This window comes from Tasmannia lanceolata, unplaced genomic scaffold (assembly GCF_043159265.1).
Source record: "Tasmannia lanceolata isolate RefF3 unplaced genomic scaffold, GAP_Taslan_0.1 ptg000020l, whole genome shotgun sequence".
Taxonomy (NCBI): Eukaryota; Viridiplantae; Streptophyta; class Magnoliopsida; order Canellales; family Winteraceae; genus Tasmannia; species Tasmannia lanceolata.
Genome location: NW_027518697.1, coordinates 16069419 through 16092815, shown reverse-complemented (window position 1 = coordinate 16092815; position 23397 = coordinate 16069419). Strand labels below are relative to the sequence as shown.

General features: G+C 40.0%; 1 protein-coding gene across 1 annotated transcript; it reads right to left on the bottom strand.

Moving 5' to 3' along the window:
* Positions 1 to 11160: 11160 nt before the first annotated feature.
* On the bottom strand, positions 11161 to 16439 carry LOC143854410 (uncharacterized). Its single transcript, XM_077364379.1, has 5 exons — positions 15765 to 16439; positions 15185 to 15528; positions 14551 to 14752; positions 13506 to 13979; positions 11161 to 11839 (listed from the first exon to the last, which is right to left on the bottom strand). The coding sequence occupies exons 1-5, from the start codon at positions 16332 to 16334 to the stop codon at positions 11324 to 11326; spliced, it is 2106 nt and encodes a 701-aa protein (XP_077220494.1). The 5' UTR covers positions 16335 to 16439; the 3' UTR covers positions 11161 to 11323.
* Between the last annotated feature and the right edge of the window lie 6958 nt (positions 16440 to 23397).

The window sequence follows — 23397 nt, the reverse complement described above, 5'->3', positions numbered from 1 at the left end:
AGGTACCTTAGCTGTACGCCAAAAGCTCTAGAGCTGATGGAACGCGTTAGGCAAGGCCCTTTGAACCTAGCTATTCCATCCCATACTAGGCTTGGTCCCATCTAGTCCATACCCAGGCAGTGTTGGGGGTTCCCCGCAAAAGTAAAAGATCCCACATTGGAAAAGTGAAGAGATGTGGATGGGCATATAAGGAATTGGGCACCCTCCCCTTAATGGCTAGATTTTAAGGGTGAGTACTACTCAGTTCCCTACAAGTGGTATCAGAGCCGGGGCGTGGTAACCCCGATGTACCCTCGAGGATGGAAATAATCACTCGGGGAAAATCTCGGTAACCCCGGTGTACCTTCAAGGATGGTGAAATTTCATGGAATAAGATCTCGTAGTTTACATGTTGCCGCCGAATGAAGGAGTGAGATTATCCACATTGCTTCCGCGGGGAGGAGGAGATTGTTGGGGATTCCACACAAAAGCAAAAGATCCCATAGCAGAAAAGCGAAGAGATGTGGATAGGCATATAAGGGATTGGGCGCCCTCTCCTTAACAGCTAGCTTTTAAGGATGATTTCTACCCGTGTCCTTACAGAAAGCCCAACATTCCACCACGCTTCCACATCCACCATCCTTGGTGGCCCACTCTGTGACAACTTTCACTTTGGCTATTATGTGGCAACTTCATTTTGGCAGCTTTCACTCTAGCCTTGTTTTACCAGGTAGCCCTTTTTAGTCGCCCCTTCCGTGACTCAAATGGCTATTCTGATACCAAATGCTAGGAGCCTTTACATACCAATACCCCAAAAGCTTCAGAGCTGATGGAAGTGTTAGGCAAGGCCTTTTAAACCTGTCACATACCATGCTGGGTCTTCCCTAGTTCCTTACCTATGCAGGCCCCCACTCGAACTCAAATGGCTACTCTGGTACTAAATGTTAGGAACCTTACCAATACACCAAAAGCTCCAAAGAGCTGATGGAAGTGTTAAGAAAGGCCTTTTAAACCTGTCACATACTAGGCTAAGTCCTACCTAGTCTTATACCTAGGCAGGCCCTCACTCAGACTCAAATGGCTACTCTGATACCAAATGTTAGGAATCTTACCAATACTTACCAATACGCCAAAAGCTTCAGAGCGGATGGAAGTGTTAGGCAAGGCCTTTTAAACCTTTCATATACCAAGCTGGGACTAGGTACCTAGTCCCATACCTAGGCAGGCCCCACTCAAGATTGTAACATGTACTAAGGATTCCAATGAGGCGGAAGTGAGACCGAACCGTTAGGTTATTAGATTGATGGCGGTTAGAGACTTGGACAATCTTATTCTAGAGGGTACTCCCTCAATGTAATTCGATAGCTGGACAGGATCCATACCCATGGAGATTGTGATTTTTTCTATCCTGTGCTTCAATCATGTTAGGAGGTTCGCAAATGGAAACTCGCTTGGGAATGTCTAGATCGGAATTAGAGATTTTTTTTTTTCTTTACCTCCTTGAGATGTATTTTCCTAGTTGTATTCTTCTCTTTTGGACCTCCTTGTGCCATGTCCATCTTGATCGTGGTTTGCCTATCCAATATAATCTCAACATTTCCCAAAAAAAAAAAAAAACCAAAAAGAAAAAGAAAAAAAAAACAGAGATGGAAGAAAAGAAGAAAATAATCTATTGATAAATTTTACATTCATCCATGCATGCAAAATACAACCCCAAATAAAAATTCAGATTCACCCATTTCAGACCTAATACTTTCCATATTTATGCCAACATAAGAGCATGACAATACACCGTCTTAATATGTATAATCTCGATCTCTGCTCCTTTGCCATTGCCAAACACCCACTTCTCTCCGTCGCACTTTCATCCGTCGCAGCCTCCTTCCATTCTTCTCCCACTTTCGATCGACGAGAGACACATTGACCCATCACAAAATCACAAGAAAAAAAAAACCCAGAAAGAAAAATCAAAGATCAAAAAAACCCAGTTCCTATTTTCCAAGCTTTTGTCCATAGAGAAAAGATCTCCATTTTAGAGAGAGAGAGAGAGAGAGAGAGAGAGATGCGTTTTCTCTCTGTGTTTTTGGGCTTCCAAAAATGATTCTAATTTACAAGGTACAGCGAATTTCTCTGGAAGAGACCCTTTTTGTTTTGTCTTACTTGGCTTTCCAAATATGAAATCTTTCTTGTTGTAACTGTTAGTGTTAGATGAACGGTTCTGATTTGATCGGGAGGGAATGAGCGTGTCTTTGGATGACACGTTTGAGATATCGGCGGTCATAAAGATTCCACCGTGTACGGGATAAGGATGGGAATGAGAACAAGGGGTTTTGTTCTGAAAGAGACGTGTATGATATTGCCTTCTAATTTGAGTATTAAATTGGCTACATGAGTAATAGAGACCGTTCGTTATGTGGGTCCTATTATGTGGACCATAACCACGGATCGGATGATCCTAACCGTCCTGTTTGATAAGGTTTTCCCTTTTAGTATGCAGTCTTGTGGGAGTGATTGATGGTTTGGAACTTTGAACCATAATTGGAGTCTGCTAAATGTAAGGGAGATATGAGGGGAATGACAAGTTTGGAATTCCAATTGAACTTAATCCTTCACTGATTCAATTCGGATTGAATCCGAATCCACCCATGTCCGGGTCACAGTTCATTTGGACAGGGTCGAATCCTATTCAGAGTGTTCTTACGAACCCACATTCAATTTTAGTGTAACAATTCATTTCAAACTCGGATTGGTCTTGGGAGAGTGTCCTAGGTTGTACCCATGTTGTAGTCACTTGGAAGTTGGGAACAAAAAGAAAAGAAAAGGGAAGTGATATATCCGTCCCTTTTGATCACCAGGAACACCCCCTGTCAGTGTATCAATGACTAAAGAGGGGTTGTTATACTTACGTTAGAAGAATTCAATGCCCCTGATTGCCACAAACACTGACAGGGGGTGTTCCTGGTGATCAAAAGGGGCGGATATATCATTTCACAACAACAAAAAAGTTAGAATGTTTTGTCCAGTATTAGTTTGTGTCTATGCATTTTATTCAGTCAAATCATTCCGTTATTTGCGACTAATCTAAACTTTTAAGTACAATAACGCACACAAATAAAGAAATTAATATGAAATGCATACAAGCATCTAAATTTGAGGCTTAAGATAATGCCTAATTGGTTAGGGCTTAGGGTTATGAACGAGCTGAGTAGGAAGAAAAAAAATTATGAGAGAGAGAAATGGAGAGTTGAGTTGAGACTGTTAGAATTTATGAGATCTCATAAGATCTCATCATTGAATTGTGCCAAGATCTCACACCGTTGGATCATCTTATTATATTAGGCAAGTTGTTTCGTAAAGGTAACTGAGATAGATTAGGAAACTAGGCTGGATTCGTATTTTCTCTCCATAGTTATCCTGATTTCATACCATGTTTAACTCTATGTTCTCTTTATAAGCACGTGCTATTTTTAATAGAAATCATCGAAGGTTAGTGAAAATTTCTTTTATTTCTCAAGTTATCAAAGCTATCACCCTTAGGCAGGTCCTTGGTTCAAAACCCAACAACTCCTTAATATTAAAAATGAGCGTGTGTATGCCCAACCCGAAAGAGGGGCCACACTTGAGGGGAGTGTTGAAATATAAATGATTAAACAACACCTACTCTGACAGCTTAAGCTTTGTTTAGACAATAGTTTGGTTAAGTTAGGCTTGTAGTTAGATTAGGTAGTTAAGATAGGTTAAGGTTAGTTTTATCCATGCTTATCTTATCTCTTTTTGTTTATCTCTTTTAAGTGCTTTATATAAGCATTCCTTAGATGTCATTGCAATCACAGAGGATTAATGGAAATCTTAATCGGTAGCATGAGATCTCAAAGTCTGTTCATTTGAAATAAAGAAAAATGATTTTGATTAGAGATTTTATATGAATAAAATACTCTTCATAAATACACTATCATTTATACTTTCCTACTTAATCAGCTTCCAATCAGATCTAAGACACTCTAGGTGAGGATTTTGTAGTTATGTCATAGGCTCGATTTTGGACCATGGGATATGGATCCGAATTGGGTCCGACCCATGTGCCCAAGTCCTGTCCAATTAAGTTTGAAAATGAATAGTCACCATGCCATGAGGGCTTTACCAAAATAAGCTTTCTTTAGCTGGAGATTTGTCTCCTCAGTCCTCACGATTAAATCAGTTATCCCATTAATTGGATGATATTTCCATAGGGTGAAATATATTTCACAGAGAGAGAGAGAGAGAGAGAGAGAGAGATATGGAGAGAATATTATGGGGTGGTTTCCTATTTAATGCAGTGGCCTTTCATCCCGGTTTGGTAGTCGAGAGTAATAAATGTGGCTGAAGACCTCAACCTCCATAAATTCAAGCAAGACATTCCTCCATTGCCAACATCAGCTCTCTCTCTCTCTCTCTCTCTCTCTCTCTCTCTCTCTCTCTACCGTAGCATTAGTGTTTGACAACTTGTACCCATCTTCTCCTCTCCTCTCCTTGAGCTCCCTCTCTCCTCTCCTTATTTGTTTTGTATCATCTCATTTTTCTCTAGTAACCCAGATGGGTCTTGCCTCTTGTCTAGGGCTTCATCTTCTGATAAATCACAACATTTCCTTCTTGTATCTTTTTGGAACTATTTCCATGAATGTTGGGAAGAAGAAAGAAAAGATCATCCTTACATTGAAATAGTTACTGTGATGTTGGCCTGGTTCACTCAGATCACACTTCCAACAACAAGAAAAAAAAGAGAGTGTCGTTTGATTGAGCCGTGCCAATATCTTAGTACTCTTTCATACCTCCTCTGTCTCTCGTTCCCATGCACAGATAACAGGTTGTGTTGCACTCCCACAAAAGAATACAGGTATGTGCCCTATTGAAATGTAGAATGATACTAAATTACATCTACTTCTACATCTTCTCTCCATTTAACTTTCTAACTTGTCATCTTCTTCCTTACCTTTTCTCTTTATTTAATAGATTTCATTCCCAGCTTTTCCACACATTATTATTTTTATACGGTGAAAAAATAAAGGCCACTGATATTGGCACTACCATGTGTTTATAATTGCACTAACTCACCTTGTCTTATCTTTCTTGATTGGCTTTTGAGAGTTTTTTGGGAATTGTAATAACCTTTGATAGCTAGTTAAATAATAAAAGACAACGTAGAGTTACTGTAATTATCAAAACATGGTAGTGCCAGTATCAGTAGCCAAAATAAATAGGGAGTTTTTCTTCTTTTCCTTGCTTTCTCCACTTGATTCGATCAAAGCTCAAAGAGAGGAAAAATTAATTACAGGCATGGGTTAGATAGAAGAAAAATGGGCTACCGACCTCACCCCAACTGTGTCAGTGAGTCAGATGGGCGTCCGAGAGAGAATCATTTTAATGAAGGAATCTTCTTCTGACTGCAAATTTAAATGCTGCCACTAAGTAAATCAATGGCTGCAGTTTCTACTCTTTTTTTTTTACAGGCCCCAACATTCATTCCTCCCATAAAAAAAACCCACCACGCCATTTCTCACATTTATTAAAACCCACCAACCAAAGAAATAGAATTCCAAGAAAAAAACAAGCCTGTCATCTTTGTGACATTTCCTTCATTTATTAAAACTCACCAAACAAATAGAATTCCAAGAAAAAAAAAACAAAAGCCTCTCATCTTTATGTTATTTGATGATATACTCTCGTCTTGTCGAATAAGGTTCACACTAGGCAATGTTCGGCAACTACGATCCCCCCCCCCCCCTCCCACGCTGAAATTTTAGCTTATCAAGTGGTGAGAGAAGGCCAGGGAGCGTAGGAGATGAAGAGGCTTGAGATCGCATGATTGAGGAGACGGTAAGGAAATTTTTTTTTCAGAAAAATGACAGAGGATGAAAGCCTCATTCCTTTATTATGTAGCTTGAGCCTCATTCCTTTATTTGAAAGATATTGTTGATGCCAAAATCTGTAATTGGGCCTTGGGCGAGCACTGTACATGAACTTGGCTACTTGGGATGACCTGTGTCCAAAGAGAACTTCGTTATAGGGCCTCGGAGTTTAGACTCCGAGGGACCCTCCATCGCTCAAGTCAGATAATAGCACCAAACAGTATCTGAGCACTACGAACTTATGGAGGATGAGAGCTTGAGCCTGGTTATAGAGTAGAAGATGTGTATCTTGGAATTTTGGTTCCCTTTATAGAGTTGGAGTCCTAGGTAGCTTAGGAAGCTTGCCTTTCTTGGAGTTTTTTCAATTGGATGGCTTTCCCATGTAGCAATTTCCATGTTTATCTAGAAGATCCTTGAGTTTCCTTGTGGAACTCGGCTTCTAAGTATATCTGCGCTTTTTAGCGAAGATCCCATGTAGGGCTCGGAGTCCCATCTTAGGCACTTTCCTATTTGGTCGGTTCCACTCTATGATGGATGAATTTTGACCTTAAGAGATATCTTTCTAATGTTTTTGCATTACTTTAATGGGGATTTGCTACTTTCTAATGCTTCTGCATTACTTTAATGGAGATTTTCTGGGGACCATCGCAGAATGGTCACTCGTGGCTGTTGCATGTGAGAGCAGCTGCCTCAAATGAATAAGATAAAATCTGCTGAAAATTGAGCATGTACTCTCACATGCAATATAGCCAGCCACGAAGTGCCTTTCTGCCATGGTCCCAAGCAGATCTCCACTTTAATGTTGTACAAATTAAGATATAAACAATCCCATAATCAAGGGATTTTCATATTGAAATTGCCAAACCGATTATTGGACTCAAAATTATGTTTAAATATGAGTCCAATAATTGGTTCGGCGCTCGCAATCGGTAGTAAAAATCTTTAACAAACAGGGCCTTAGCAACACACATACTCTATTATTCTTTCATTCAGGGTCCGTTCCAATCGTTGTAAAACATTCGTAGAACAATATCTTGAGTTAATCCTTTGTCTCGTAAACTTTTTCACTGTAAACGTTTTCTTTTATGTTGATCTATTGCGCTGTAAAAGTAGATCAATGTAAAACTAATGTCCCTCCATTTGAGCTGCATCTCCATACCTTTCTTCTTGTAACATCGAATCACAATAAAATAAGTTTACGGATTTGGAACTACAATCTGGTGGTGTGTTGGTTACATGTTTTGATTCAAATTACTACAAGGCTAGTTGCCTTGTCTCTCTCCCTTTGTCTGCCCACGCGGCATGACATGACTTTCGTCATCCACCAAATAAGAATGGATTTTCTTCTAGTGTAGTCTTGAGATTTAGCTCTTTTCTCATTTCCCTCTCTCTCTCTCTGTCTCTACTCATGACTTTCATGACTTTCGTCATCCACCAAATGAGAATGGGTTTTCTTCTAGTATAGTCTTGAGATTTAGCTCTCTTCTCATTTCCCTCTCTCTCTCTCTCTCTCTCTCTACTCATGACTCCCCAGTAAGGGATTTACAAATTTGTGACGGGGTCAATTTTAAAAGGGCAAGGTAGAGAATGAAGAGCGTGTCCACGCAAGCTTCAATTTTATTTTATTTTGGTATGCAAGTTGGGATCGAACCTACGATCTTGCTATATAGATTGGAGCTCCAGCAAGCTTCAATCTTGCTATATAGATATAGCAATAGAATAGGGAGGTGATATATTGACCCACTTCTTCTTTTTCACTTCAGACAACCCCATCCAGTTATTTATTACAACTCTTTTACATTAGAGGGCCCAAGTTAAAAAAATAAAATAAAATAATGCGGGGCTGCAACGTCTCCTCCCTATAGATTTTATGATTTAATCTCATTTATTGGTGTTTTTGAAATGATTTGAAATTCTTTTAGTTTAAAAATAAAATCAAGATCTTCATTAGAAATTAATCTGATGAAGACCGTAGAGTCGCCACTTAGGATTGGGCCTAGGTCCCTTTTATTAACTCTGTATAAAGCTTTAGCTTCATCAAGATTCTCGGTCGTACTAGGTTATGCGAGTGGAAGGTGTTAGGCACTACTCCTACCCAAGAATTCCTGGTCTTAAGAATCAAATCTTGCAATAGAATTCAAAGATTTCACCAGTTTGGTCTTTGTTATGAAATTTCGTATAAAATTATAGTTCTTCTGTAATTTCGTACAGAATGAACATTAATTTCGTATGAAATTCCAATTAAATTTGAATGTTAAGAATTTCCCTGGAGTACTGACTTTTCATACGTATTTCTTTGCATTTTTGTACGAATATTTTCATACAAAAATGGATTGGAAATTCATATGAAATTCCAGTTCTTCAAGAATTCTTACTTGATTCTCTGAAAACTTTGAGATCCAAACTCTAGTGACGTTAGAGGCGTTATTAGAAACCTAATTCTAATGGATTATCTTTCTTCTTGTAACATCGAATCACAACAAAATTACTTTAGGGCCTCCTTGGATACCTCATATTTTGTATTTGGATATGGACTTGAGGGGAGAGGTTGAAGAGCAAAGAGGGTTGAGGGAGACAGAGAGGGAAGGGGGCACTTCCTACTAGAGGGGAGAGGTTGAAGAGCAAAGAGGGTGGAGGAAACTACCAGATCTGTGGATTTCCAGTTACTTATTTGCACAGCATATTTGGAAATTTAATTTTTTCCACTGTCAGTCGCTAAATTGGAAATCCAAGAATTTGATCCGGATCCAATTCACAATGCAAAAAGGGCTGGAAATGTGAGAAATCCAAATCAAAATTTCTCAGCATCCAAATGGGCCCTTACGGATTTGTAACGGCGATTTGGTGGTGTGTTGGTTACATGTTTTGGAGGCTACTTGTAGGGATGTCAACGGATCTACTTCGGGCCGGATCCACCTATGTCACAGTCACGATCCATTCAAATTCCTTATCGGTCGGGTCGAAGTCGGATTGTTCTTCGGATCCTACTTTCCATGTCATGATAACGATCCATTTTAATTCGGACCGTCCATCGGAGTGTCCTATTATGTCCCACTAAGCTAAGTAAACAACTAATTTTTAAAAAAAGAGATAGAATGGCAGTCCACTATTAGTGTGTCTCTATGCATTTTCTTCAACTAAATTAAAAATTTATCTATGTTTAATTTAGGGAAGTGATATATCCGCCCCTTTTGATCAACAGGAACACCCCCTGTCAGTGTTTTAGGCAGCCAGGGGCATTGAATTCTTCTCACATAAGTACAAAAGCCCCTCCTTAGTCATTGATACACCGACAGGGGGTGTTCCTTATGATCAAAAGGGGCGCGCACGGATATATCATTTCCCTTAATCTATGTGTATAATAATGCTTGTACACAATAAAACTAATCAAAATTACATACACAAATATATTGTAGAACTATTATCAAAGAATATGATGCATAAAGAACAAAACCCCTCTCTCTTCCTTTGTGAAAGTATGAAATGAAACGACTGAAATAAGTGAAATCGCATTCCCATCCAATTCATTAAGTGATAAGAGAGGTTTTGACCAAAATACCCTTCATAGAACGGTTAGCATTAACAAAATTTGGAGGGTATTTTTGTAAATCATTTCGGATAGTGACTATCCAATGGGCATCTGTGGCGGCCCATACACAATCCAAAATTTTTCGGATCCCAAATTTGATGATCCGAAATATGCCCATGGATCCTACTCACTTTGTAGGCTGATCCGAAATATGCCCATGGATCCTACTCACTTTGGGTTGGGTTGTGAATATAGGCCGATATCGACACTGCGTATATTTTGATAATGACACTACTCACTTTGTGATGACATCTATTTACGGCCATGTTAAAAATTTTAAGGGAAAATTACATTTACACCCCCTCTAGTTTCTGACACATCCACTTCTACCCCTATAGTTTAAAACATGACAACTACACCCCATGTGGTTTCAATTTGTGTAAGGTAGACCCCCTAAGTTGACGGTTCGTCCACAGATTGAAGGGTTAGGATGATCCGATGTCCACGGTTCGTCCACAGACCCCCTCAGTCCACGGTTCGTCCACATTCATAGGGTGTGCCTAAAAAATCAGCTCCATCGGATCATCCTAGCCCTTCAATATGTGGACGAACCGTCAACTGAGGGGCCTACCTTATACAAATTGAAACTACAGCGGGTGTAGTTGTCACGTTTTAAACTATAGGGGTAGAAGTGGATGTGTCAGAAACTAGAGGGGGTGTAAATGTTATTTTCCCAAATTTTAAATCTTACCAATTTGATGAATTACATGTTGGTATTTTAGTACAAAAATGATCTTTTTTGGTATTTAATACAAAAGTACAAATTGTTGTTATTTCAAAAAGTTTGCTTTACTTGTAGTTCTGCCACCCAGTTGTTAAAAATGCAAGTTTTCATTATTGCCTTTAAAAGATTTTAATCTCAATGGAGAAAAGGTTCATGGGTATATATAGCATCTCATTTTTCTTGCCTTGTGAATGAGAAGAGAAAAAAGGGGCCTACACGCATGAGCCACTGAGTGGACCCGATGGGCTTTTAGCTGGATTGCTAGCTCGGCATGACCTGCCGTGCGTGTGGCCCGAAGCTTTTTCTCTTCCGTTTATTTAATTTATTTTCTTTTATGTCAAAGTCCGTCAAAGTTCACCATTTTCGTTGTAAAGATTTTCCTTCATCAAGCAGGTTTATGCTTGTGCATTTTAAAGAAGATTTATGTCGTAAAGAAAGTTTTCACCTTCAAGAGAAAATTTCCACGCCAAAATGTTTTCTAGCGAAAGAGGTTTCCACGGTAAAGTCGTGACCGTTCAAGTTCCAACCATTCGCCTTGATATTTTCCACATTTATAAAGAAAAAGTTTCTGCTGGAAATTTTTGGTAAGATAAAAAAAAAACAGATTTTCTCTTAAATGGCGTTTCGAAGTGGTGTCTTTACTGATCGAAGCGGTGTTTCTGAATGGATTTTTTTCTCTTAGAAAGTTCATAATCTAGCCAGGTTTTTCAAATAGGAAAATACGTAAGAAAAGCTGTAAGTTTTCTTTTGGTTAAGGTTACTTTTAACTCCTTTTCGTTCTTGATTTTTCTAGGCAATCAAAGTGTTCCCGCCCGTGGTTTGAATCTCTTCAAACGTCCAGTCTGATAGAGATCAACAGTGTGCCAAGATTTTGTATCCTAAGGGTGATTGTGCTTGGATCTGCTGTACCAGAATTAGTTTCTGCAGAGGTGCATATTCACCTTAAAGATAGCGACCTAGTCCGTGCTTCATCTCGCCACACCGAAGAAAAGGTTTTTACTATCATTGTTACATTTTGTTTCTTAATAGAAATCAGGTGAGCCATATTTACAATTTTTTATTTTCTATTTACAATATTTGAAGAAAAACTACAACATTACACTTGAGGTATAATAAGGTAATAGTTCTAGTTCATGAAACAGCCAATCACAATCTAAAAAGAACAAGGTCGTGATCAATTCCTTCTGGCACCCGACGTTGTGCCGGGAACTTAGGGAGTGACCTAGCAACATAGCGCGCACTCTCAAGGTATGTTGTGTACTTGTGTTCCATGCCCCCACCTCTATTATGGATCTGGCCGAAAGGCGAAGATGGTGAGTCATAGTGAGTGTGGTAACCTCCACCATGCGCCCGATTATCGATCTTACTCATGGGCATTGTGCGTGGGTTTTGGTGGTTATGATAGCCTCCGCCGAGTGAGTGGATGCCGCCTAGTTTCAAGCTATCGGGTGCCACTGATCGTGCTTCCCCGACTGTCTTCTTGAGTGTGTTCTTACGGAATGTCCAATCACCCGTCTTCCAGTTGAAATGGTAGAGAGGGAGGAAACGTTGGCCGTAGAGCGCTATAAACTCGATGGTGGCGAGGATGAACTCGAATTCGGTGAGGGACATGTAGTAAGAGAAGCTTATCCTTGTCCATCCGGGTTTAAGCCCATTGTATCCCTGCAAATTGTTGATGTGTTAACCGGGATTAAGCTATAGAAAAAGCCACGTTTGTGTGTGTACGTAATTAAGTGTTAACTATCTATATATCTATAATCTATCTAAAGTATGAGGAATGCTAAACTGAGGGGCGCCCTTGCAAAAATAGGGTGAAAGGGCGCCACAATTGGATCCATGTTGCCATAGAGCATTTAACATCCTTTTGACTTTTACGTTACTATAAATGTATTATGGTGATGTGGATACAATGGGGATGCCCTTTCACCCCATTTTTGCAAGGGCGCCCCTCCATGTAGCATTCCTCCTATGATATATTATAAGCATGTTTCTTTCCATTGTCATTTGCTTTTTTTCAAGAAATTTTTTCATTTGAAATCATTTTCTCCATGAAAAACAGCTATTTCAAGAATTGAAGGTATTTACAATTAATGCACTAAAATCTATCAACAGCCAATCAAAAAAGTGTTTAGAGGGTTGCTAGCAAAATGGGAATCCAGTTTTGGAAAAATAGACGAGAGCCTCTTCCGTGACACGTGCCCAAGAAGACAAAGAAGGGGCATAAATCCCCACAAACACCAAAAATCAATTGGAAATTGCCCAAATCAGTCAATTTCAGCAGGGGATCCCGTTTTAGAAGTGTTTTCCAAGTGTTTATTAAAGAGAATGGTGCTTTTGTTAATTAGAAGGGGAATGTGGATATAAAATCTCTCTCTCTCTCTCACACACACACATATAATGATACTCTTTATTTTGTGGAGATTTTATATGGGAGTTTTTATATGGTGCCTGGGCCATTGCAGGACTTCATGCCCTTGATATAAGTGGCTGCTGTTGGATCAAATATCAAGAGTGGTACTTTTGTCGTACTGCCTGTGCCGGACTTCACAGCTCGGACACCATATAATTTCTCTATTTTGTGACCCTATTAATCTGGGTTTTCGAGAGCTTTTTTCATAATCATAACCTTCAACAATGAATATAGAAAATGTAAAATGCAGAAAGGAGTACCATTATTTAAAAAAAGGGAGTTTAAATTTCATATTCCTATATTTATGTGGGAAATGACATTTACGCACCCTTATGTTATCTTTTCTTGATTTTCAAGAAAAGACAATAAAAAGGAGGTGCACACATTCTTATTTTTAGGAAAAAAAAAACAAATTAAAGGGGGTGGACATATCATTCCCCTATGAGATTTTCTATGATGCCCGACCGTCAAAGTAACAAGGGCTAGGTGGCAAACCACTTAGCCCTTGTAAATCTCACGGTCGGGCATCATATAAAAACTCTTCCCCTATATACACATGTATATACACGAACACATGTACATATGCTGTGAACACGAATGTGCAAGTGTAATGAAAGAACATGAGCAATTACAGGCTTAGGAACACTAAGGCCCTGTTTGGATTGCAAGAAAAACATTCCTGATGCATAATATTTCTTGAGAAATTTTTTTCTTTCTACAATTTAGTTGGAAATGATAAGAATATGGTTAATTTAGAGAGATATTATCATAAATTGAAGGTCCCTCTAAGTTAAAAATAATAGGGGGTTTCAATTCATCTTTTTTTCATGCGTAAAAATAGAAGAATATTTTAGAAATATTTTTCGTTTCCAAACTTTTCCAGAAAATTCCTGCAATCCAACAAAGTATCCATTTTACCTTGTGAATTGCAGAGCGGAATGCCAAGGATTGTTCCACTTCGACGCCAAGAAGATGATGGCCATAAGGACCGGCGCAGGCACAACCTCCACGTGCTTGGATGCCGAAGAGATCGTTGAGGAGCTTCGTTACAAAGCGGCCATGAAGAGGCTTGTCCTTCTTCATAGCAATCTCTCTCCACATGAACGCTCCTTTGTCTCCAGACTCCGGCGCCGCTCGATCTACTGCTGTGGTGTTGATGAGGAAGGAGATAATTGCCTGCCGCTTGGCCGAAGTGTTCCCAAGAACATGAACATTCGCATTAGGCAAGAGTCTTTGGAGTGCCCTATCAATCCAAAGGGTCTCCTGTGTGTCAATGAGGTGGTAGCCCATGTATTCCTTCACCCAGAATGCTAGTGCCGCTCGGATCTTTTGAATGATCGCGGGTGTTCCGGCGTCCTCTCGCTCTTCGATCTCGTCATAGTAAAGGGTGTCCTGTGAAGCTCATGTTAGTCATGTTATACTGCTTTTATGCATCACTAACATAGCATATATGGGGCTTGAATAACACAAACATTGGTGAGAATCCAATGCCCAAAGAACATAAGGGTTTCCGTTAGGGTGAGTTAGGTCCTAAGATCGGGCCGAAAGGCGTAGTTGCGAGAGAACATGTGAATATTCTTGTACTAAGCCTTGTTGGTTCTGAATTTTTAATAAATGACTTGAGTATATGATTTTAGAGAAATGATCTAGTATGAATAAATAACATTGAATTTCGGTGTTGGATGAATCATCACCATCGGTAGTCCCCACGTAGCATCTGCTTTATGAGGCTTGGATGGTTTTGAATATGGTTGCAGCTTCGGTACATGATTGTCTTCTCGTTTCTTTATTTCAAAGTCCATGATATTGGCACTACTATGTTTTGATAACTGCACCAACTCATGCGCCAATTAAATAAGAAAAAGACAAGATGAGCTAGTGCAATTATCAAAACATGGTAGTGCCGTATCAGTAGCCTTTTCAAATATTATAAGGGTTGGTGATTTAAAAAGCCATAGGAGACCTTTTCATTGAAACCGTTGACAAAGGCAACCGTTCCTCCTCCACAGGTAGAAGGAGGTGCTGATCCCAAGTAGTATAGAGTCTTGCTCATGAGCAAGATCCCTGGAGTTCCTGGCCCTCCGATGAACTTGTGGGGGCTAAGGAAGACAGCATCGTAGCCCTTCAATTCTCCCGATCTCAGGTCGATCTGCACGTATGGCCCACTACCAAAAAAAAAACATGCAAAAATGGCAAAATCAAGGGGAAGAAATAAATGGTTATAATTATTTTAGAAGGGGAAATGATATTTTCTCTCCTTTTTTTTTCAAGCATTTCCAACACTTCTTGTTTGTCTTTTCTTAAAAAAATTAGTCATTTTCAAGAATTTTTTTTGGAAGTAGGTCATGTTCAAGAAAAGACAAACATAAAGGGTGCAAATGCGGATAAGGGATGGAAATATCAGCCCCTTTTGGACTGGCACTGGGTGTCCATGGTGATCAAAAGGGGTGTAAATATCACTTCCCTAATTTTAGAAACAATGTAGTTAATGGTTTCAAAGTGGATCAATCTCAAATAAGATTAATTTAAATTAACTTTATTTCAAATAAGGACCAATTTTGGTGGCATCCAAAGAGTCCCTAAGCAATTCTCCTTACCTCGCCGCAAAGTCGAAGCAAGCAAATGCGCCATGCTCGTGTAAAACACATGCTAGAGCTCTGGTATCCGTATAAATCCCGGTCACATTACTACAAGCGGAGAAGGAGCCCAACATAGGGCGATCGGTGTATTTCGAAGACTTTAACTCTCTTCGAAGCATGTCAAGGTCGATGAGCCCCTCCTCATTGACCCCAATCTCCACCACGTCAGCCAGGCTCTGGCGCCATGACAAGAGATTAGAATGGTGCTCATAAGGGCCAACGAAAACCACCCATCTCTCCTCGGGCCTGAGGTTCTTCACCAACCTCGACCTCATGGTGGAGGGAATTGCGATCCCCATTACCTGTTAGTAGATAAAAGATTAAATAACGTCATCTCTAACAGCTTAAGCTTTTAGAGTAATTTGTTGTTTCACATGGTATCAGAGCAAAGGTCCCGTGTTCAAAGCTACTTGATATTAAAAATCTACATGTATAGGGCAACCCTAAAAAAGCGGGGCCACTCATGAGGGGGAGTGGTAAAGTATAAAAGATTAAATAACGCCATCTCCTTTAGGAGTGATTGGTTGTTTCACATTACCTCTTGGAGCCTCTTGATGGCCGCAGTTGTACCGGACCCACAGAACATAAGGGCATCCTCTGGGCCCCCACCCATGCAACGTTTAATGTACCTAGACGCTTCGTGGGCCATTTTTGTGGTCCTATGCCCTACGAAGCTATCGTCGGTGTGCGTGTTACCATAGAAAGGTAGGACATTTTCGATTATGTAATTTTCTATATGGTGCAAACACCTTCCGGAGGCTGTGTGATCAGCATACAACAAGTGGCGTTTGCCGAATGAGGTATCAAATTCGACATCGTGGCCGACAAGTTGAGATCGAAGCCACGCACACTTCTCTTCTATGGTTTCGGTATCATCGGCAAGGCCATCGTCCGGCAGCCGAAAGGACACTGTCCTAAAATCGAAGTCTTCGCTCGATGACACCTTATCTTCTTCATTCCCATCCATCAAACCCACTGAGTATGGGGAAGAAGGAGACCTCGGCCGGTTCCTCCCACCGGGACAATGATCTTTGCCGTTGATCTTTCTAATAGGCAACACCATGGACGACTCATTTTCTGTGAAGAACATGGTGGGAGTAGTAGACATGGCTCACACTTCACCTCTCTCTCCCTCTCTCCCTCTCTCTCATTCTCTGAGCTGATACACCAAGAAGAGGGGGATGTATGTTGCTATGCTCTCTTCACAAACATGGAACCAAGCTCTACTTATAAGAACACATGACAAGAGTGGAAAAAACATGTGGGTCCCTCTTAGTGACCATGGAAATTGTGGTCAGGAAGCTCGTTCCCTTATAATTTAATTATAATTAGAATTTAATAAGGGAAATGATTTCAACACTCGAATGTTTGATAAAGATGCGCGAAGCATGTAGTCATGTAGTGTTTAAAGGGCTTGTAAAAGCTTTTTGAGAACCGTAATATTCCTCTCATAGCCCTTTAAATGCTACACGACAAGATGCTGCGCGCATCTTTATCTAAACATTGGAGCGTTAAAATCATTTCTCTTTAATTATAATTAAAATGTAAATGATCAATTTTTGAGGCCCAAATTGGCACAAGTATCGGCAATCGGGACCATTGAATTGTAGAACATCATGAGACAGCCCACCTGATCTTTGTCTTCCTGCAGCCGTATGTAGACCTGGCAAACGCGTGGGCCGGGCTGGGTTTGACCGGACCCGTACAGGTCCAGGTCAAACGGGCTGGGTCAAAAATGACCGGTAGAATTTACTGGTCACTAATCATGGACCCGGACCCCACCCGTACGGGCCAGGTTGACCTGCTGGTCACCTGTTTTTTTTTCTTTGTTCTTTGCTGTTTTTTTCCCACACTATAATAAGATGATCCAAACCGTCCATGTGATGGGCAATAACGTAAATAGGTTGAGCCCAAATATCATTTCAATGGGATGATCCTAGCCCTCTGATCTATGTAGGAGTAGCATATTATTATTTATGGAAACTTCTATAGATCGGAGGGCTAGGTTCATCCTAAGGAAATGATTTTTGGGGCACAACCTATTTAAGTTATGTTCCATCAATTGAACGGTTTAGATCATCCTAAGATGTAGTCCATATCGTACAATCTGAAAAATACGGGATTACACCATATAAAATCTAAATTATTTGGTTTTTATGGGCACCAGCGGCCCGGTCCAGTTTTGACGAGACCCGTACGGGTTGGGTCAAATTTCAAATGGGTCACTAACTAGTGACCCAGACCCCGTAAATTACGGGCGGGCCGGGTGGATCCGCAGGTCCGGGTCACTTTTTGCCATATCTAGCCGTATGAGAATCCCGTGTGTAATCAACGGGATTAGCTTTTATCCGCGGAAGATTAAACTTGGCTTGATGGATCGAGTGCTTAGAATCATGAGATCAAGTTTTTCTCAATGGGATTTGGCTGGACTTGAGATGATCACCGGTGGGATCAACAGTTCAGATTGCATAAATGTAGCATATGTAGGAACCAAAAAGGCCTGTTAGGAATGAGCCTAACCATCACCGTCGTTGTAGCATTTTTCTAAGGGGCCAGAAATGATATAATCGCTCCCATTTCTTCCTTGGACACCTCTTCTAGTTGAAAAAGAGTAGTCATAAATTCACAAAAAGCCAAGGGGTGCAACTCGGGTCGGGTTGGCCTCAACCTGGAGGCTACTCGAGGAACCATTTACTCAACCTGAACCCGAGTTCCAACCCGATGAGGTTCAACCCATCCCGACCCGAGGAACCCTTTTTTCCAACCCAACCCTGACCCAACCCGACCACCAAACCTGATTTTTTAAGCTTACTAAAAATTAAATGATAAAAAAAAAATGCCAGGTTTCACTTGGGTCGGGTTGCCCAAACCCTCAACCCTAACCCGATCCAAACTCAAACCGGTTTAGGAAAACTCAACCCGGACCCGACCTGGCCTTTTTTTTTTTCCGGGTTGAACCCAACCCAGAGTTGCACCCCTACTAAAAGGAGTGGCTGGGGGAAGAAAAAGAGGCGAATATATCACTACCCTTTTCTAAAATAACATATACTGAATATTTCGAGTCCTGGGTTCCAGTCGTAGCTTATACACCCATCGTTGAGATATTGACAAGGCAAAGTGCGCCCCTGACAGCTATAGACGGCCAGCCAGCTAAAAAATAAAGAGAAAGGATCTGCTAACTAGTTGTCGTGGTATTATCAAATGAGTTTCATGTTTGCATTTTTAGATATGAACCATTCAACAAGCTTTATATGCGTTCTAGACTACTAGTATATGTCCTTTTCCCTTATTATTGTGGTCTATCTCGTGGTCTCATATCTATTAACCGATATTTGTTATATATTTGTTATATCATGTGCTGAACTAGTCTTATGATATCTGAATTTGTTTGGTCTTGTAGGACATATACTGCATCCATGAAAGATTTTCCCTTAGAATAGTAGTTTATTAGTTGGGATTTGCTAGTGTCCATCATAAAAGGCATTTCGCAGATGGTCTGTTGCAGGTGAGAGCAGCCACCTCGTGAATGAAGACAAAATCTGATGAAAAGTGAGCCTCTGGACCACCCGCGAAAATAAAAATCTGAGAGTTAAAGTGGGAGAGGGTATGAGTAAGCAGAGGTTGAGAAGTGGCTGAAAACAGGGAAAAGAAAAACCCTACTCTTTTTTATTTTTCCTATATTTTCAGTCCCTTTGCACCCTTTCTGCCTCTCTCACCACTTGGCAAACTAATATGGCTAAAAACCAATCTCATGATTGCCAAACATGGCGTTAGGGTCTGTTTGGACATAGCGAAAAATATTTTTTGGAAAAAATTCCTTGATAAATAAATTTTTTCTCATGGGAAGAAATATTTTAGGGCCGAGTAAGCGGGAAAGACATTTCCTATAAAATAAGGAAATTTTTCTTTTTTGGAAAAATATTATAATGATGAAGAGCTTGAGACTAAGAATATATGATATTTCGCCCAAATCTTGAGACTATGTATATTTGATATTTCTCCCAAGTCTCTTGTAACAAAGGTATTTGAGATCTTGACTACTAATAACATGATTGTATCATTCTCAAATGAGTGATATGTCTTCTATACATAAAAGTAGCTAGCAATGCCACCACACCAATGATAGCTTTTTTGTAGATACATCCTTCATCCACACTATTGCTGCCCAAAAAAAAACGGATGTTTCAACTACAAGGAGCTTTTTTTAAGCCCTAGATTAATCTTATCAGTTTACACACTTTAGCACTATTGATAGAGCAAACCCCTAAAACTAGACCATATAAATATCTATACGAATGTTTTCATTTAAGAAGGTAGTTTTGACTTCTATCTATTAGATATCAATTCAGGAATAGAGCCAGAGGAAATGTATCTCGATTCATGTGGCTAGCATTGTTTCCGTAAGGCTCCATATTGGAATGTTTTTTTCAAGCAACGTAATGCCCCATCTCTCTCTTGGTAATTAATGCCCCCTCCTCAATCTCTCTCTATCTCCAACAAGCAACCTAAATTAATGCCTCCCTCTCTGACTGGGTCTGATTAAAGTTTCTGCCCCCTCTTTCTCTCTTGGTGATTAATGCCCCCTCTCTCTTCCATACCTTCCCCTCTCTCTTAAGTTTCTGCCCCCTCTCTATGTCTTTGACTACAGTTTAGCACTATTGATAGAGCAAACCCCTAAACCTAGACCATATAAATATTTGTACGAATGTTTCCATTTAAGAATGTAGTTTTGACTTCTCTCTATTAGATATCAGATCAGGGATAGAGCCGGAGGAAATGTATCTCGATTCATGTGGCTAGCATTCTTTCCGTAAGGCTCCATATTGGAATGTTTTTTTCAAGCAACGTAATGCCCCATCTCTCTCTTGGTAATTAATGCCCCCTCCTCAATCTCTCTCTATCTCCAACAAGCAACCTAAATTAATGCCTCCCTCTCTGACTGGGTCTGATTAAAGTTTCTGCCCCCTCTTTCTCTCTTGGTGATTAATGCCCCCTCTCTCTTCCATACCTTTCCCTCTCTCTTAAGTTTCTGCCCCCTCTCTTTGTCTTTGACTAAAGTTTAGCACTATTGATAGAGCAAACCCCTAAACCTAGACCATATAAATATTTGTACGAATGTTTCCATTTAAGAATGTAGTTTTGACTTCTCTCTATTAGATATCAGTTCAGGGATAGAGCCGGAGGAAATGTATCTCGATTCATGTGGCTAGCATTCTTTCTGTAAAGCTCCATATTTGAATGCTTTTTTCAAGCAACGTAATGCCCCATCTCTCTCTTGTTAATTAATGCCCCCTCCTCAATCTCTCTCTATCTCCGACAAGCAACCTAAATTAATGCCCCCATCTCTGACTGGGTCTGATTAAAGTTTATGCCCCCTCTTTCTCTCTTTGTAATTAATCCCCCCTCTCTCTTCCTTCCCTTCCCCTCTCTCTTAAGTTATTGCCCCCTCTCTTTGTCTTTGACTAAAGTTTAGCACTATTGATAGAGCAAACCTCTAAAACTTGATCATATAAATATCTGTACGAATGTTTTCATTTAAGAAGGTAGTTTTGATTTCTATCTATTAGATATCAGTTCAGGGATAGTGCCAGAGGAAATGTATCTCGATTCATGTGGCTAGAATTCTTTCCGTAAAGCTCCATATTGGAGTGTTTATTTTCAAGCAACGTAATGCGCCATCTCTCTCTTGGTAATTAATGCCCCCTCCTCAATGTCTCTCTATCTCCAACAAACAACCTAAATTAATGCCCCCTCTCTGACCGGGTCTGATTAAAGTTTCTACCCCCTCTTTCTCTCTTGGTAATTAATGCCCCCTTTCTCTTCCATCCCTTCCCCTCTCTCTTAAGTTTCTGCACCCTCTCTTTGTCTTTGACTAAAGTTTAGCACTATTGATAGAGCAAACGCCTAAAACTAGACCATATAAATATCTGTACGAATGTTTTCATTTAAGAAGGTAGTTTTGACTTCTATCTATTAGATATCAGTTCAGGGATAGAGCCAGAGGAAATGTATCTCGATTCATGTGGCTAGCATTCTTTCCGTAAAGCTCCATATTGGAGTGTTTTTTTCAAGCAACGTAATGCCCCATCTCTCTCTTGGTAATAAATGCCCCCTCCTCAATCTCTCTCTATCTCCGACAAGCAACCTAAATTAATGCCCCCTTCTCTAATTGGGTCTATTAAAGTTTCTACCCCCTCTTTCTCTCTTGGTAATTAATGCCCCCTTTCTCTTCCATCCCTTCCCCTCTCTCTTAAGTTTCTGCCCCCTCTCTTTGTCTTTGACTAAAGTTTAGCACTATTGATAGAGCAAAACCCCTAAAACTAGACCATATAAATATCTGTACGAATGTTTCCATTTAAGAAGGTAGTTTTGACTTCTATCTATTAGATATCAGTTCAGGGATAGAGCCAGAGGAAATGTATCTCGATTCATGTGGCTAGCATTCTTTCCGTAAAGCTCCATATTGGAGTGTTTTTTCCAGGCAACGTAATGCCCCATCTCTCTCTTGGTAATTAATGCCCCCTCCTCAATCTCTCTCTATCTCCGACAAGCAACCTAAATTAATGCCCCCCTCTCTGACTGGGTCTGATTAAAGTTTCTACCCCCTCTTTCTCTCTTGGTAATTAATGCCCCCTCTCTCTTCCTTCCCTTCCCCTCTCTCTTAAGTTTCTGCCCCTTCTTTCTCTCTTGGTAATTAATTACCCCTCTCTCTTCCTTCCCTTCCCCTCTCTCTTAAGTTTCTGCCCCCTCTCTTTGTCTTTGACTAAAGTTTTTTGATAATTAAGGGGCTAAGGGAATGAACACATGAAATCTAGTATTTTTCAAAAAGTAATGAGGACCCACTTCATAGGATGATCCAAACCCTCCGATCTATCTACAATGGGATTGCCCCATTATAGAAACCTCTATAGATCGGAGGGTCAGGATCATCCTATGGGGGTTTGGTATTTATTAGATCACTGGCACTCTTGGCTATGCTATGCATGGGTGTAAAATAGTGGGCACCACCCATCAGAACAATAGGTGTAATTAGAGGGCCCATTACCACAAAATATGAGGTGTAAATTGTGGGCTCCACTTAATGCATAGGTTACGGGGAGATGGTGGGCCCCACCTAGAAGAACATGAAGTATAAAAGTGTGGGCCTCAACATGCTATGACAACCATTCTATTCCCCCTTGGACCAAATTCCTAGCTCCGTCCCTAACTCAGACATAATGTATTGCAGTCGTCAATAAGATCATTATGGACTTTAGAATGACTATTTGGCAAAAATCCAAGTTATAACAAGACTGAGATATGCATTTCTAAAACCATTGTTCAAGGTCTTCGGATCCAAATATTTAAGGTTCAAGATAAAATGTTGTCCAAGCTATGTGACCCAAATATGAAAGCACTTCGGACACAATCATAGATCGAAGGTTCAAAAATTAGTATGCAAGATCCAAATCACTTAAGACTTGGCCAAAGAGCCAGATTAGGAATAATGCCTTTTGCAAGATCCAAGAGAAGGCTAATTCCATTAACTAACTGATATGATCTAATCAAGAAATGCAAAGAAACAGCCAAGAACAAGAAGAACAATCCCAAAATTGATATATACAGTGCAAAAACTGAGATTATGAGCAGATTTGTGAAAGAATTGATTGATAATTGATGAAAACAGCAAGACAGATGATCAATAATAATTGAAAATCGATTTTATTGAAATTTTTTATAGAAATACAACAAGTACTTAGCCTGACGATGAACTCATGCCAAGAAGAAGTGATGGAAGGCCTTCAATAACCAAGAACTCCTCTCTAACTTCACACTAAGATCTATTTATAAGCTTCAACTTCTCCCTCCCCAAAAACAAAGAAAATGAGAAAGAAAGAAAAAAACAGTGGAAATTGAACTAGAGTAGAATTGAGGGCAAATCAACTGAAATTTTATTGAATTTCTAGCAAGAGGTACATTTAGCTCAGTTTAAAGCTCAAAAATGAGATGATGAAGAAGATGAATGCCTTCTTAACCAAGAATTCTCTTCTAACATCATCCTAAGCTCCTCTTACAAGTGTTTTCTCTCTCCCAACGCAAGAGTACAAGCTCTTGATTTCAAATATCAGCAAAAGTCCCTCTAAAATTCAAATAAAGGGTTATTTAAATGGGACCCAAGCCTAGACTACTTA

Excerpts from the sequence above, each read along its gene's own strand:
- LOC143854410 (XM_077364379.1), bottom strand. The coding sequence starts at position 16,334 with ATGTCTACTACTCCCACCATGTTCTTCACAGAAAATGAGTCGTCCATG. Across the intron at positions 13,980-14,550 it reads TCAACGGTTTCAATGAAAAG|GACACCCTTTACTATGACGA; the intron begins GTCTCCTATGGC and ends TGAGCTTCACAG. Across the intron at positions 11,840-13,505 it reads TCCGCTCTGCAATTCACAAG|GGATACAATGGGCTTAAACC; the intron begins GTAAAATGGATA and ends AACAATTTGCAG.